General features: G+C 47.1%; 1 protein-coding gene across 2 annotated transcripts in view; it reads right to left on the reverse strand.

Annotated features, from left to right (window-relative positions):
• The window catches only part of TMEM38A (transmembrane protein 38A), a 67,054-nt gene that overhangs the window by 33,373 nt on the left and 18,433 nt on the right, over window positions 1–15,248 (reverse strand). The window contains exon 1 of one of the 2 annotated variants that reach the window (XM_066604619.1): window positions 3,878–4,114. The exons of the other annotated variant lie outside the window; for it this stretch is intronic. Within the exon in view, the coding sequence (XP_066460716.1) occupies window positions 3,878–4,001 (124 nt within the window). The 5' untranslated portion in view covers window positions 4,002–4,114. Of the gene's footprint in view, window positions 1–3,877; window positions 4,115–15,248 lie in introns of those variants that run through there. 2 annotated transcript variants of the gene reach the window in all.

Genomic DNA, 15,248 nt, shown 5'->3' on the forward strand with positions numbered 1-15,248 from the left:
CACAGGAAACAATGGTACTATTAGAACCACGTTGCAAACTTTAATAACATTTGATTAGCATTCATCTGACAGCAACTTTGAGTAACCGGAATACCCCTTTAGGGAAAAAATGTATTGTGTTTACCCCGCAGAGCCACAATTTTGTGAATCCCCATTGGTTACATTTTTCCTTGACAGGCAAGCAAAGGGAAACCCCAGGCAAGGACCAGGTATACAAACATCCCAGACCTCCTTCTGAAGCCAAGGACACCACATGGGCCAATCGAAAATCATTAATACTGTATTTTGGATCCATGTGAGACAAGATGCCAAAACACTATCGTGTGGCCTTAGTATTTCAACAAAGCTCACTGCATTCTGCAGATAAGATTGCTCAAGTCCCCAACAGTTCACCATGTTTTATAGAAAGATGTAACGTTTACAGTAATATAAATGTTCTCATCTCTATACTAAATCATGTATCAGTGGTGACTACAGTGAGAGTCATCCTATGCAAATTAAGGGCAGATTAAACTACTGTGTATTTGCATCCATTCATGCAGAGATAATGTAAATGCATGAAAATATGCAGTAAGAGGGAGCTGAATGGAAGAAAACCAGTTTTAGAAGGAACACCCAGGACACTATGCTATTTACACTTTCTTCTATTTGACATCTCCATCTCAGTGTGTGGCACCACCATAACTGCCAGCACGCCCGCTGCCTTGGGGTCATATTTGACTCTGATCTCTCTTTTGCCCCCTACATCCAATCTCTGGCCCGAACATGTCAGCTGCACCTCAAGAACATCGCAAGAATCCGCTCTTTTCTCACTGTGGAGACGTTAAAAACGCTTATTGTCGCCCTCATCCACTCCCGGCTCGATTATTGCAACTCGTTGCTGATCGGCCTCCCCTGCACCAGACTCTACCCTCTCCAGTCCATCCTGAATGCGGCAGCCAGGCTCATCTTCCTGTCCAGCCACTACTCGGACGCCTCTGCCCTGTGCCAGTCACTGCACTGGCTGCCCGTTAAATACAGAATTCAATTCAAACTCGCTACCTTCATCCACAAAGCCCTCCACAGCGCAGCGCCACCCTATATCACCTCCCTCATCTCAATCCATCAACCAGCCCGGGCTCTCCGCTCTGCTAATGAAACCAGACTGAGCGCCCCTTTCATTCGAACTTCTCATTCCCGCCTCCAAGACTTCTCCAGAGCAGCACCGGTCCTCTGGAACGCACTACCAAAGGCTACCCGAGCAATCCAGGACTCGCAGAACTTCAGGCGTGCTCTAAAAACGCACCTCTTCAGGGAGGCATACCGCATTCCCTAAACAAACCTCTCTGTACTCCGCCTGATAACATGCTCCCTGACCTACTGACTGCAATCCCTGCTAGCCACCATAAACCGCTCCTGCAGTCACACCGTTTCTGCCGTCACACGGCTAAATGTCTGACCATTGTCTATGTGTATAGCATCGCTCACTCTCCACCTCGCCATACTGAGCACATCTCCAGCCCCTTTACCCTCTGTATCACCCCAATACTTGTAGTATGTAAGCTCGTTGGAGCAGGACCCGCACCCCTATTGTTTCCATCAACTGATTACTATATGTAACCGTGGTTCTGTAATGTTCGTATTTTGTCTTTCTGTATTCCCCCCTCTCTATGTAAGCGCTGCGGAATATGTTGGCGCTATACAAATAAAGATTATTATTATTATTATTTGCAGATTTTCTTATCCCCTAGGAATCAGTGATCTTTGTGTCAGGTCAGGTGTTGTTTTTCGTGCAGGACTATGTAAGGTGAGTTCCAATTTATAAGCCATACATTACAGCAATAACCAAAGTTTAGCATAATTTACAGATATATTAGAAATTTTTGGTTTGCTTTTGTTTTTTTATTTGTCCTTTTTTCATGGAGGCCGCACTTGCAAAGTGACAAGAGAAAGTGCAGCTATAATTGGTTATCAGTAGTGTTTTCTGCAGGCATCATCACCAGAATGCTGGCATAGCCTTCTTGAGAATGTCATTCATAGAATGCAGACTACGGCAAATACGACCAATTTACTGCAGAGAGCACCCACAAGACCGGAGCGGGGGAATTTGTATATGTTGGGGCTTATTCAAATGGGCTGTATTTTCACCCAAGTTTTGTGCAACACTTACGCGAATTTGAAATTCAATATTTTGAATGGATTAATTCACTTGAGCGATCTTTTTCCTCGCAGTATCTCAGCACATTCTATCTTGGGGGTTCCCTCAGAATGCCTCGCTGTTGCTTTCAATTGGACCTTATAAGACATCACATTGCACTCGCATGCTGTGTGATGTGCATGCAAGTGTGATGTGATGTTTCCCATTGGGAAACACTTGTGATCCTTTGACACGTGTGAAACGTGCATGCAGATTGCAATTTCACAGAAGTGATGCGAAGAGTTCTTAAAACAAAAATGCTTTGCATTGGCGTGAAATGTGCACGTTGGTGAGTGCAACATTGGGCCTAGTTTCTCGCTATCGATATCACGCTCCACTGCGTGAATGTAGCCATAGAATGTATTCAGATGGTGCGGTCAAAACCACACAAAAAAAAGAACATGAAGAGCCGCATGTGATTCTATTTCAGTTTTCAATATGGCTGGTTGAAAAACATAAAAAGAAAGAGTAAAAAAATGTGTTTTTTAAGCCTACTGCCATCAGCTAAATTAGACAGAAAACGATGATATCTCTAGTCTATCACATAAAGCAGCCGGAGTTGCAGAATTCTTGTGCAGAAATTACACTCTTTTAGTCTGCATTCGTACCTGCATGTAGAAAAATTGGAGTTTTCGGTGGGCATTATATTATGTAACTCATTGGAATCCTACGGCAGCATAACGAGGGACCAAGAGTGATCATGGATCCCATAATAGGTTTTACTGAGTAGTGCCAAAAGGTTTGACCCCTTTCCTGCTGGCAATCATTGATGGTCTACGATGTCACCAATAAGATGTTTGCACATTTAGAATTGACATGCGAAATGATTGTCTAGACTTGATTTACCATTTATGACTGTGGATTGGGCTATCGGGTCCTGGGTGAATATAACTGGACTTTATATATTCTGAATTGAGACAACTTTTTCTGGCTAAGGGCAAAAACACATAAGTGTATGCACAACTACGCTTGACGCTACAGATCGTAGTTGCGCATGAACAGGGTTTTTGCTTCTCTGATTTTTCAAACTCTGCGCTAGTTTGTAAAAAACAGCAGGAAGAGAGGTCCTGCCCTATCTTTTCCGTACACACTTAATGCTATGTGTGGGAAAGATAGGGCAAGTCCTATATTTTCTTGCCCGTACTATTAACAGACGAGTATACCGCTAATGAAAACAAAACCATTGAAATCAATGGTTTCGTTTGATCCCATCGTGCGTCTGTGATTAACACGGCCGCATAACGGGACGAAATCGAGCCCAACCTGACATTCATTTTGTGTAATTGTGCATCAGCTTGCTCCCTGCCTCACATTACATTATTATTGCTACATTACATTTTCTTTTCATTTTGGGGGTTAATTTAACTGAACTACAAAAAGCTACAATTTTGTAACCATAAGATTCTGAATTAGTATTTTCTGCTATCTAATTACCAACTTCTGGCTGGGCTCACACATTGCGGTTGTGTCATTTAAGTCATTTTTCCGAAGCCTTCTTTCATTGTAGTAGTGTGAAAACTGCCAACAATTCATCCATGCATTGTCTTACAATAATGTCTATATCCTTAAAAGGAAAATGAGCAGTTGTTACAGACTGGCAGTTAACCCCTTTTGGTGAGAACTATGTATGCAGAACACATGCATTAGACTTTACGAGCAAATACCATTAGTGCATGCACATTTTAAGCTGAAATGACCCACCTGGCTCATACTTGAGATACAGGATGGAGATAATATAATATGCCACATCGAAGAGTGGGAAAACAGGTAATTTGGAGAAAGATACAACCAGATCGTTCAGGCTGAGAGATGATAGCACCTCCATAGTGGTAGCTCAGCTTCCCACACTTGTCCTAGCTGATAGTGACAGCAAGCTGCACTCACTGTACAGGGGATTTAAGGGGAGGGGTGCAGTCGGTTTGTGCGGGATCCCCTCTCCCACCTCCGTCACTGCTAAAATAAACCCGGGTTGTAAGGACTATATTTAGCTGGCTGCAAGAAGCCACTCCTCTATGCTGCCTGCATGGGAGGGCGAATACACAATCGTAGGACATTGCAGGACTTCCTTGTCATCAGTGTATGTATATTATCTGTGTTCATGATCTCTAAAGTCAAACAATCCGCCTGTATTTCATAAAATCAAGACAGAAAGATGCCATAATTGCGGACTATGCCTTTGATTGCTTTTTGCTGCAGTCATTTACAGTAATTATGTCTATTCAGTTAAAGGGGTTGTCCCGCGGCAGCAAGTGGGTCTATACACTTCTGTATGGCCATATTAATGCACTTTGTAATGTACATTGTGCATTAATTATGAGCCATACAGAAGTTATAAGAAGTTTTTCACTTACCTGCTCCGTTGCTAGCGTCCTCGTTTCCATGGAGCCCGTCTAATTTTCGGCGTCTAATGGCCAAATTAGACGCGCTTGCGCAGTCCGGGTCTTCTTCTTTTCTCAATGGGGCCGCTCGTGCAGGATGCCAGCTCCGTGTAGCTCCGCCCCGTCACGTGCCGATTCCAGCCAATCAGGAGGCTGGAATCGGCAATGGACCGCACAGAAGCCCTGCGGTCCACCGAGAGAGAAGATCCCGGCGGCCATCTTCAGCAGGTAAGTAAGAAGTCACCGGAGCGCGGGGATTCAGGTAAGCGCTGTGCGTTTTTTTTTTTAAGTCCCTGCATCGGGGTTGTCTCGCGCAGAACGGGGGAAGGGGGGGGGGGGTTTGAAAACAAAAAAAAACGTTTCGGCGCGGGACAACCCCTTTAATCTCTTTGGGCTCCTTCACACTGGCAACTTGCTGGGGTGTAAATTACATATTACAGGTAGCGATCTAAATCAGTGGTCCCCAACCTTTTTGGCACCAGAGACCGACTTCCAGCAAGACCATTTTTACAAGGCGCGGCAGAGTTGGGTGGGACATGGGCGGGGCTTTGGTTATATGGGCGGGGTTATGAAGGGGGTTGGAGTTTAGTCCATTCTTATTTATTTATGACATTTAGAATGTCCTGGCAGTACACACATAGGGCAGTATATAATCTATCCCCCCTCCCAGCACACACAAAGGGCAGCATATAATTTATCTCCCCCCCCCAGTAATAGACAGCCGCCACCCCTCAGTAATAGACAGCCTCCACCTCTCAGTAATTAGCAGCCCCTCCCCCTGTAATAACTAGCTCCCCCCCAGTAATAAGCAGGTCCCCCCCCGCGTAATAAGCAGGTCCCCCCCCCCCGCGTAATAAGCAGGTCCCCCACCCCCGTAATAAGCAGCCCCGCCCCTGTAATAAGCCGGTCCACCCCCCGTAATAGGCAGGTCCCCCCCCCAGTAATAGGCAGCGCCTCACCCCCAGTAATAGGCAGCCCCCCCAGTAATAAGCAGCCCCTTCCCCTGTAATAAGTAGCCCCCCCAGTAATAAGCAGCCCACACGGTAAGCAACCCCCCCAAGTAATAAGCAGGTCCCCCCAGTAATAAGAAGTTCCCCCCAGTAATAAGCAGCCTACACAGTAAGCAACCCCCCCAAGTAATAAGCAGCCCCCCCAATAATAGGCAGCCCCACGTAATAGGCAGCCCCCCCAGTAATAGGCAGCCCCCTCCCCTGTAATAAGTAGCCCCCACCCCACCCCCCAGTAATAGGCAACCCCTTACCCTGTAATAAGTAGCCCCCCCCCCCAGTAATAAGCAGCCCCCCCGTAAGCAACCCCCCCCAGTAATAAGCAGGTCCCCCCCAGTAATAAGCAGGTCCCCCCCCCCAGTAATAGGCAGCCCCCCCAGTAATAAGCAGCCCCCCCCCAGTAATAGGCAGCCCCCCCAGTAATAAGTAGCCCCCCCAGTAATAGGCATCCCCTTCCCCTGTAATAGGTAGCCCCCCCCCATAATATGCAGCCCCCCACCCCCGTAATAGGCAGCCCCCCCCCAGTAATAGGCAGCCCCCCCAGTAATAAGTAGCCCCCCCAGTAATAGGCATCCCCTTCCCCTGTAATAGGTAGCCCCCCCCCCATAATATGCAGCCCCCCACCCCCGTAATAGGCAGCACCCCCTAGTAGTAAGCAGCCCCCCCCAACTCATATACTTAACTCCTCCCTGCTGTCGCTCCCTGTCTGCTTGCCCTGACGTCAGCCCGGAACGCTTCCTCCCTGAGTCCTCTCCTGCGGAACTAATGAGCAGGGGACTCGGGAAGGAGAATCCTGGCTGCACAGACGTCAGTGTGCGCCGGGCTCAGCGCAATTACCAGCGGGGAGCTGCGGTGCCCCCGCTGGTAATCGCTTCAGTGGTGAGCGGCGTCAGCACGCCGCGGGCCACAAAACACAAGGCAGCGGGCCGGATTCGGCCCGCGGGCCTTGTGTTTAGAGCAAAATTTCCCGGCGGTGCCGCGGACCGGCGCTAAGCATCCAACGGCCCGGCCCCGGTCCGCGGCCCGGTGGTTGGGGACCCCTGATCTAAATAACCCCGGACTCACACAGTCGTATGTGCAATCCGCTTGCGGAGGCCTGCAGCGGATCCCAGCTGTGAGCCCGGCTATGGCCCTTTATACGGCCGCGTAATGTACTGCGCATAACTATGTGCTCACACAAACGGTCATTTGCAGTACCCCTTTTTTTGATTATAATACCCGCGCCATCACTTAAGGATAACCAGAGTACCAGCAGCTCGTACGCAATGTGGTTGTGTATGGGCTGCGGGCATATCTACGACCAAAGAGCACAATGGTCTCTATGTTGCGGATATCTGCAATAAAATAGAAACTGTTGCGTTCTGTTTTCTGCAAGTGGATTACATAATTCTGACCCACTAATGTGAGCGGAATTGTGAGATTTTAAATTTCTCGGACCCTCCCCAGCTTTTGTGCATGTGTCCTGCATTTTGCCAAAGGGCGCATGCATAGATGCCGGGGAAGCTCCATGGAGGAGGATCACATTGAGGTTCAAATGTGTAGGCCTCCGCTAAGAAGCTTCATCTCCTCTCATTGATCGCAACAGTGAGGAGAGATTGAACTTTAACTTTTGAACATATACCTGATAATGATGTGTGACCACTAGAGATGAGCAAGCGTACTCGCTAAGGCAAACTACTCGAGCAAGTAGTACCTTATACGAGTACCTGCCCACTCGGCTCAAAAGATTTGGGTGGCGGCGGGGGGCGGGGAGTGGCCGGGAGATCTCTCTCTAATTCTCTTCCCCTCCCTGCTTCCCCCTGCTCACTCCCGCAACTCAACGCTCTCCCCCGCCGGCACTCGACTCTTTTGAGACAAGCGGGCACGTACTCGCATAAGGTACTCGTAGTTTGCCTTAGCGAGTACGCTCGCTCATCTCTAGTGAGCACCGATTGGTCAATTTTTAATTAGTGTTTGAAACAGTTGTGTATAAAACTGGTGTTATCTGTGCATGAGACTGGCCTGACAAAGGCTCCTGAATAGGAGCTGAAATGTTGCGCCTTCTTGGGCTATTTGCAGTGTGTTGTGACACCTTCTTTATATTGTTCTTTATATATTGCCCCCTCTTTCCATTTGATAAACTTATTGTTTTTAACATGTGTGCAAGTTCTGTGTTCACCCATCGGGGTATCTTTAAATGCTTTCCATTCTTCCTTCTTTTAGGAATTGTTAATGATTGTGCTTTCAGAATCTCATTTCGCAATATTTCCCAACCGTCTTGGACATTTCCGTCCTTAAGAACATCCAGCCATTGGATTCTTCCTATCCTCTTTCTGAGTCTTTTAAAATCCAACCTTGAGGTCTGAGTTTTCTCAGGTCTTCCTCCCCTTTTTATTCAAAATTCAAGGATAGCATGATCACTGCCTCCTAAGGTCCCAGCTACTCTTACTTCCTCAACCATTCCCTCCCTGTTTGTAAGAATTAGGTCCAGGATAGCAGATCCCTTTGTTTTCTCTTCAACCTTTTGGTAAATAAAGTTGTCAGCAAGAGCGGATAAGAATTGGTTTGTTCCATTACTTTTACCTGAGAGAGATTCCCAACAAATGTTTGGATAGTTAAAATCTCCCATAATCACTATGTCGTGCTTTTTTGAGAGCTTGGCCTTCTGATGTAGAAATAGTTCATCCATATCTTCTGCTTGTCCAGGTGGCCTATAGTAAATGCCTACAATAGTGTCCTTTCTGTTGTTCTCCCCTTGTATTCTTGCCCAAACACTTTCTACAGAACTCCCATGCTCTGAAGCGTGAATCTCTGTGGAGATGAATGTTTTCCTAACATACATCACAAAACCTCCTCCACTTTTTTTGTTCTGTTTCTTATAAATAAGTTGTATCCTTCAAGCCTTGTATTCCAATCATGTGCATCATTCCACCAAGTTTCAGTGATGCCTATGACATCATATTTCTCTTCCTGTGTTAGGAGCTCCAATTCTCCTTGTTTGTTTCCCATGCTCTGGGCATTTATGTAAAGAGAATTTAGTTTGTGATCGGTGTTTCTTGCTCCTATATTTGCCTTCTGAATTTTTTGTCTTTGTTCTTTTTTTCCTATTCTGATAGCGAGGTTCTCAGATGTATTAAGTAGCTGTATATTTTTATCTGGCCTTTTGCTTCCCTAATTGTTCTGGTTTCAAGGTCTCCTAATGAGTGAAGCAAGTTGCCTACCAAATATATGCTTACCTGTTTTTCTAAGGCGCAGCCCATCTCTAATAAACAGTTCATCATATAGGTAATTCACTCCACGGTCTAGGAATCCAAATCTTTGTTGATGGCACCATTGACATAGCCAGTTGTTCACCTCTAGAATCCTGTTCCATCTTCTTATTCCATGGCCATCCACTGGGAGGATGGATGAGAAGATCACCTGTGCTCCTAGTTCCTTCATCTTATTTCCGAGGTCTTCAAAGTCTCTGCAGATAGTTACAAGGTCCTTTTTGCAGTGTCATTTGTCCCTACATGTATTAGTAGGAATTGGTAGGACTGAAGAGTCTTGACAGCCTATCAGACACATCTGATTTGTGCACCTGGAAGACAGCACACCTCTCATGAGGGGTCAGTGTCCTCTGTTCCTCTCAATAGGGAATCCCCCACAACCACCACTCTCCTTTCTTCTTCACAACAGCACTTCTTTTTGTCCATTCAAGAGGACTATGTGCGCTTACTATACAGTTCTTTGTGGGTAGAGTTATTTCTTGCTCTACCTCTTTCTCCTCAGTTCTTTGTGGGTATAGTCATTTCTTGCTGTACCTCTTTCTCCTCTGCTCTTTGTGGGTAGAGTTATTTCTTGCTGTACCTCTTTCTCCTCTGCTTTTTTGGATAGAGTTATTTCTTGCTGTACCTCTTTCTCCTCTGCTCTTTGTGGGTAGAGTTATTTCTTGCTGTACCTCTTTCTCCTCTGCTCTTTGTGGGTAGAGTTATTTCTTGCTGTACCTCTTTCTCCTCTGCTCTTTGTGGATAGAGTTATTTCTTGCTGTACCTCTTTCTCCTCTGCTTTTTTGGATAGAGTTATTTCTTGCTGTACCTCTTTCTCCTCAGTTCTTTGTGGGTATAGTCATTTCTTGCTATACCTCTTTCTCCTCTTCTCTTTGTGGGTAGAGTCATTTCTTGCTGTACCTCTTTCTCCTCTGCTCTGTTCTTTGTGGGTAGAGTTATTTCTTGCTGTAACCCTTTCTCCTCTGCTCTTTGTGGGTAGAGTCATTTCTTGCTGTACCTCTTTCTCCTCTGCTCTGTTCTTTGTGGGTAGAGTTATTTCTTGCTGTACCTCTTTCTCCTCTGCTCTTTGTGGGTAGAGTAATTTCTGGCTGTACCTCTTTTTCTTCTGCTCTGTCCTTTGTGCGTACAGTCATTTCTTGCTGTAACCCTTTCTCCTCTACTCTTTGTGGGTAGAGTCATTTCTTGCTGTACCTCCTTCTCCTTCTGCTCAGGAACCAGTACCAGGTCCCCCTGTGTGAAAACTTCGTACCGGTTCCCGAGCAGTATGGGTGCTGGCTGACTCCTGATCTTGCTTCTTTGGGTCACTACTTCCATTCCTCTGCTTCTGCATGTACACTGGACATTTCTTTTCCTTCAAAATTTCGAAGACTTTCTTCTACTCTGTCAAGGAAATCCTCACCTTTCTTAATATGTTTTAATGTAGCTATTCTCTCCGGAAGACTACACACCTTTAACTCCAGTAGAGACCCCAGCTTGCATTTCTGGCAGGTGAAGTTTGGCTTTTCCTTTGGTAGGTCTGTAAACATATAGCATACATTGCAGCTCACCAAATGGCTCCTCTCTTTTCCCATGTTGTCAGTTGATGTCCACTTCCAAACGTCTAAAAGTCAAGAATTGTAGTGAGGATATATAACTTGTAAAATACTAAGGCCAGGTTCACACGGGGCGGATATCCATCGGAATTCCTGTGGTTTGGCCGCACCAAAAAACTGCGGGAATTCCTTTGGAAAAGCGTAGCTTCAAAACCCGCGGTCTTTGGAGCAGTTCGGCCGCCAGCATTCCACTGTAGCTTTCTCTCCCCATAGAGAACAGCGAGGCCGCAGCAGAAAAAAAAAATAGACATGCCGCATATTCTAAATCTGCACCGCAACAGATGGACCGCCCCGAGTGGATGAGATTTTTGCAAATTCTCACCCACATGGCTGGCTAATATCTGGATCTACCTTAGCAAATTTCCACAAGGAAATTCCACCCCATGTGAATCTAGCCTAACTGTACAATTACAATATGCAAATGATCTTCCGGCAATTCCAATCTCTGGCTTGGCGATGTCTTCCGAGCAGCTAAACCCAGCTAATTCCAGCACTCTTATGCTTACAGTGATTCTTTGCTCTTCCCAGAATGCACAGGGAATAGGCAAATAATTTTCCTGCAGCTCCAATCTCTGGTTCATCAATGACTAAATATGGTCTTCAGGAATCACTTCTTTTACTACAAGGATAGCTCAGACACACTAAACATTAACCCTTGATTAACAAGTGTAACAAAGAATCCTTAAGACTTTCACAGTCACTACTAGAGGTTTGGAGCAGTGCCTGTGGAACAATGAGGGGAAAGTACCACTGTGGTCAGACCTCGCCTATGTAGTATTGATGATATAGCTAATGGCATCATGCACACAGGCAGATTTTTGCTACGAAATCCGGAGTGGGCGTCAACCTCTGGGTTCTGCATCAATAATCCTCCATAGCACGCTATGGAAAAATGATTCTTCATGCACATGAGGTTTGGCAGCACCAAAAAACTGCGGGAATTCCGCTGGAAAAGCATAGCTTCAAAACCTGTGGACTTTGGAGTGGTTCAGCCGCCAGCATTCCACTGTGGCTTTCTCTCCCCATAGAGAGGAGCAAGGCCGTAGCAGAAAAAAACAGACATGCTGCATATTCTAAATCCGCACAGCAACGCCGGTTCTACTGCGACAGACTGACCGCCCCGAGTGGATGAGATTTTTGCAAATTCTCATACACATGGCTGGCTAATACCTGGATGTACCTTAGCAAATTCCCACAAGGAAATTCCACCCCATGTGAACCTAGCCTAACTGTATAATTACAATATGCAAATGATCTTCCTGCAACTCCAATCTCTGGTTCATCAATGACTAAATATGGTCTTCAGGAATCACTGCTTGTACTACAAGGATAGCTCACACACACTAAATATTAACCCTTGATTAACAAGTGTAACAAAGAATCCTTAATACTTTCACAGTCACTACTAGAGGTTTGGAGCAGTGCCTGTTGAACAATGAAGGGAAAGTACCACTGTGGTCAGACCTCGCCTATGTAGTATTGATGATATAGCCAATGGCCTCACGCACACAGGCAGATTTTTTGCTACGAAATTCAGAGTGGGTGTCCACCTCTGGGTTCTGCATCAATAATCCTCCATAGCACGCTATGGAAAAATGATTCTTCATGAACATGAGGAAAAACCAACTACAGTTTCCGGCTCGTGGATGAAAAAAATTGCAGCATGCTCCATTTTCCTGCAGTTCCCCCTCAGACGACTTCCATTGACTCCAACCCTCGGCCTGTCCACAATTGCCCTTGCGGATGGGTCGCGGATTCCATGGGAAAAGCAGGAGTTTGAAAAAAAATCTGTACTGCGAGCCATATGGACCACCCAGAGTATAGAAAAGCTGGAAGAAGACAGCTCCACGTGGACGCCAGTGAAGTAGACGACAGGTACGCAGCGTCCCCCAACGTGATCAGGGCTGGATTCAATGTGGGATTCCGCAGGCGGAATCTGGACCTGCCGTGTGCATTCGGCCTAGGGAAAAGTCATCAGTTTTGTGGAATCAGAGAATCACTTTTAGGTAGAGATGAGCGGGCATAGTCGCTAAGGACAATTACTCGAGCGAGTATTGTCCTTAGCGAGTACCTGCCCGCTCAGAAGAAAAGATTCGGGTGCGTGAGTGGCGTGAGTGAGCAGGGTGGAGCGGGGGGGGGGGGGAGAGGGAGAAAGAGATCTCCCCTCCTGCTCTCCCCGCCCCCCGCCGGCACCCGAATTTTTTTCTTCCGAGCAGGCAGGTACTCGCTAAAGACAATGCTCGCTCGAGTAATTGTCCTTAGCGAGTATGCTCGCTCATCTCTACTTTTAGGCCTCATTCGCACAAGTGTTTTTATGCAGCTATTGGAGCTGCATTGAAAAATAGCGACCATGTGAAGCATTGGATTCCAATGCATTTATTCACATAAGCGATTTTCGGTCGCCGATTTTTCTCACTGAGTGAAAAGATAGGGCTTGGAGTTTACATGTGTCTAGCGCTCGGAAAAGAAGACAGCTGCTGCTATTTAAGCTATTAGAAGTAAATCCGAGGATTTAGGCCTCATGTCCACGGGCTTTAAATCCGCAGCGTTTCTCCCGCACGTGGATACGCGCCCCATAGGGATGCATTGGACACCCGCAGGTAGTTAAATACCTGCAGATGTCATTTTTCCCGCCAGGCGCGGATCCGCGTGCGGGAAAAAAATGGACATGCCCATACCAGAATTAAACTCACCTCCTCCGGACGATACGGTTCTTCCCTTCTTCGCGGCCGGATCTTCTTTCTTTGGCCCAGCGGATGTGCCCGGCGCATGCGCGCGGCACGCTGCCGGCGTGCCGAGCACATCTGCCGGGCCGAAGAAAGAAGATCCGGCCACGAAGGAAGGAAGATCCGCATCGTCCGGAGCAGGTGAGTTTATTCTGATTTTTAGGCCTCATGTCCGCGGGGCAGGAGGGACCCGCTACAGATTCTACATAAAGAATCCGTAGCGGGCCTGATTTTCCCCGTGGACATGAGGCCTTAAAGCTTGTGCCACATATGTTGAATAAGCCCTAGAGATGAGCGAGCACCAAAATGCTCGGGTGCTCGTTACTCGAGTCGAACTTCCCACGATGCTCGAGGGTTCGCTTCGAGTAACGAACTCCATTGAAGTCAATGGGTGACCTGAGCATTTTTGTATGGGACCTATGCTCCGCTAAGGTTTTCATTTGTGAAAATCTGGAAAATTCAAGAAAGTGATGGGAACGACACAGAAACGGATAGGGCAGGCGAGGGGCTACATGTTGGGCTGCATCTCAAGTTCCCAGGTCCCACTATTAAGCCACAATAGCGGCAAGAGTGCCCCCCCCCCTAACAATTTTTACTTCTGAAAAACCCTCATTAGCAAGGCATACCTTAGCTAAGGACCACACTACCTCCAACAAAGCACAATCACTGCCTGCATGACACTCCGCTGCCACTTCTCCTGGGTTACATGCTGCCCAACCGCCCCACACGACCCAGCGTCTGCTGCACACACAAAAGTGTCACTGCGCTCCCTTCAGCTGCCCCCATGCCACACGCTCACTTCATAGCCACACCACCCTCATGTCAATTTATAATTGCTTCTGTGATGAGGAGGAACCGGAGGCACACACTGCAGAGGGTTGGCAGGGCCAGGTAGCGACCCTCTTTAAAAGGGGCGGGGCGATAGCCCACAATCCAGTTGAGAATCACTGACAAATCGACGTTCGATCTTCATTCCAATCCTGTGCCACCTCCGTCAGGAGCTGCAAATGTCACCAAGAGTTACGTAGCGATGGGGAATCCATGTGCCCACACAGTGTTCATTCTGTCTAGGTGTCAGGTGGCTCAATCGACACTGCAAGGGGAAAGCCATCTGCACTATGCCCCCTATCCAAGTCACTCAGTGTCTTAGTGGCAGACAGGTAAAGCACTGCGATGGGAACTAAATGTGCTCCCACAGCAGGGGTGGTTCTGAGGAAGCCACCGACGGTACCAAAAAAAATACCATTGCAGTGCCTCCCTTAAAGCTGAGGTAACGCGAGAAGAAAGGAAGGTTGGCTTCGGGCTACACTGCAAGCCCTAGTCACGCAGGCTGGGTTATTTTCATAGTCACAGGTAGGTAGAACTCCGCTTTGGGAAGTCTGTGTGCACCCACAGCAGGGGTGGGTCCCAGGAAGCCACCGACGGTACATAAATAAATCCCATTGCAGTACCCCTCATAGCTGATGGCATGTCAAAAAAAAAAGGCAGGTTGGCTTCGGCCCACACTGCATGCCCCAGTCAGTCTGGGTAATTAAGATTTGTCACAGATAGCACGAACTCCCCTATGGTGTGTCTGCGTGCACCCAAAAGGATGGGTGGCTCCCTGGAACCCACCGATGGTACATAAATATATCCCATTGCAGTGCCTCCCTTAGAACTGATGGAATGCGAGAAGAAATGCAGGTTGGCTTCAGCCCACAATGCAAGCCCTAGTCAGGCTGCGCAGAGGCTAGTATTAGCAGCATTTCAGTAGTAGCAGAATAGACAGGCCCCAGTAACATATCACTAGCAGCAGTATAGCTGGAGCACAGTATTAGTTTCATTTCAGTAGTAGCAGAATAGACAGGGCCCCGTAACAATTCCGTGGCAGCAGTATGGCCAAAGGCCTGTAGTAGTAGCATTTCAGTAGTAGTAGCAGTCAAGACACGCCCCAGTAACAATTCCTAAGCAGCAGTATAGGGGGAGCACAGTATGAGTTCCATTTCAGTAGTAGTAGCAGTCTAGACAGGCCCCAGTAACATATCACTAGCAGCAGTATAGGGGGAGCACAGTATTAGTTCCATTTCAGTTGTAGTAGCAGTCAAGACAGGCCACAGTAACATTCCCGTTGCAGCAGTTTAG

Source organism: Eleutherodactylus coqui, chromosome 5 (assembly GCF_035609145.1).
Source record: "Eleutherodactylus coqui strain aEleCoq1 chromosome 5, aEleCoq1.hap1, whole genome shotgun sequence".
NCBI lineage: Eukaryota > Metazoa > Chordata > Amphibia > Anura > Eleutherodactylidae > Eleutherodactylus > Eleutherodactylus coqui.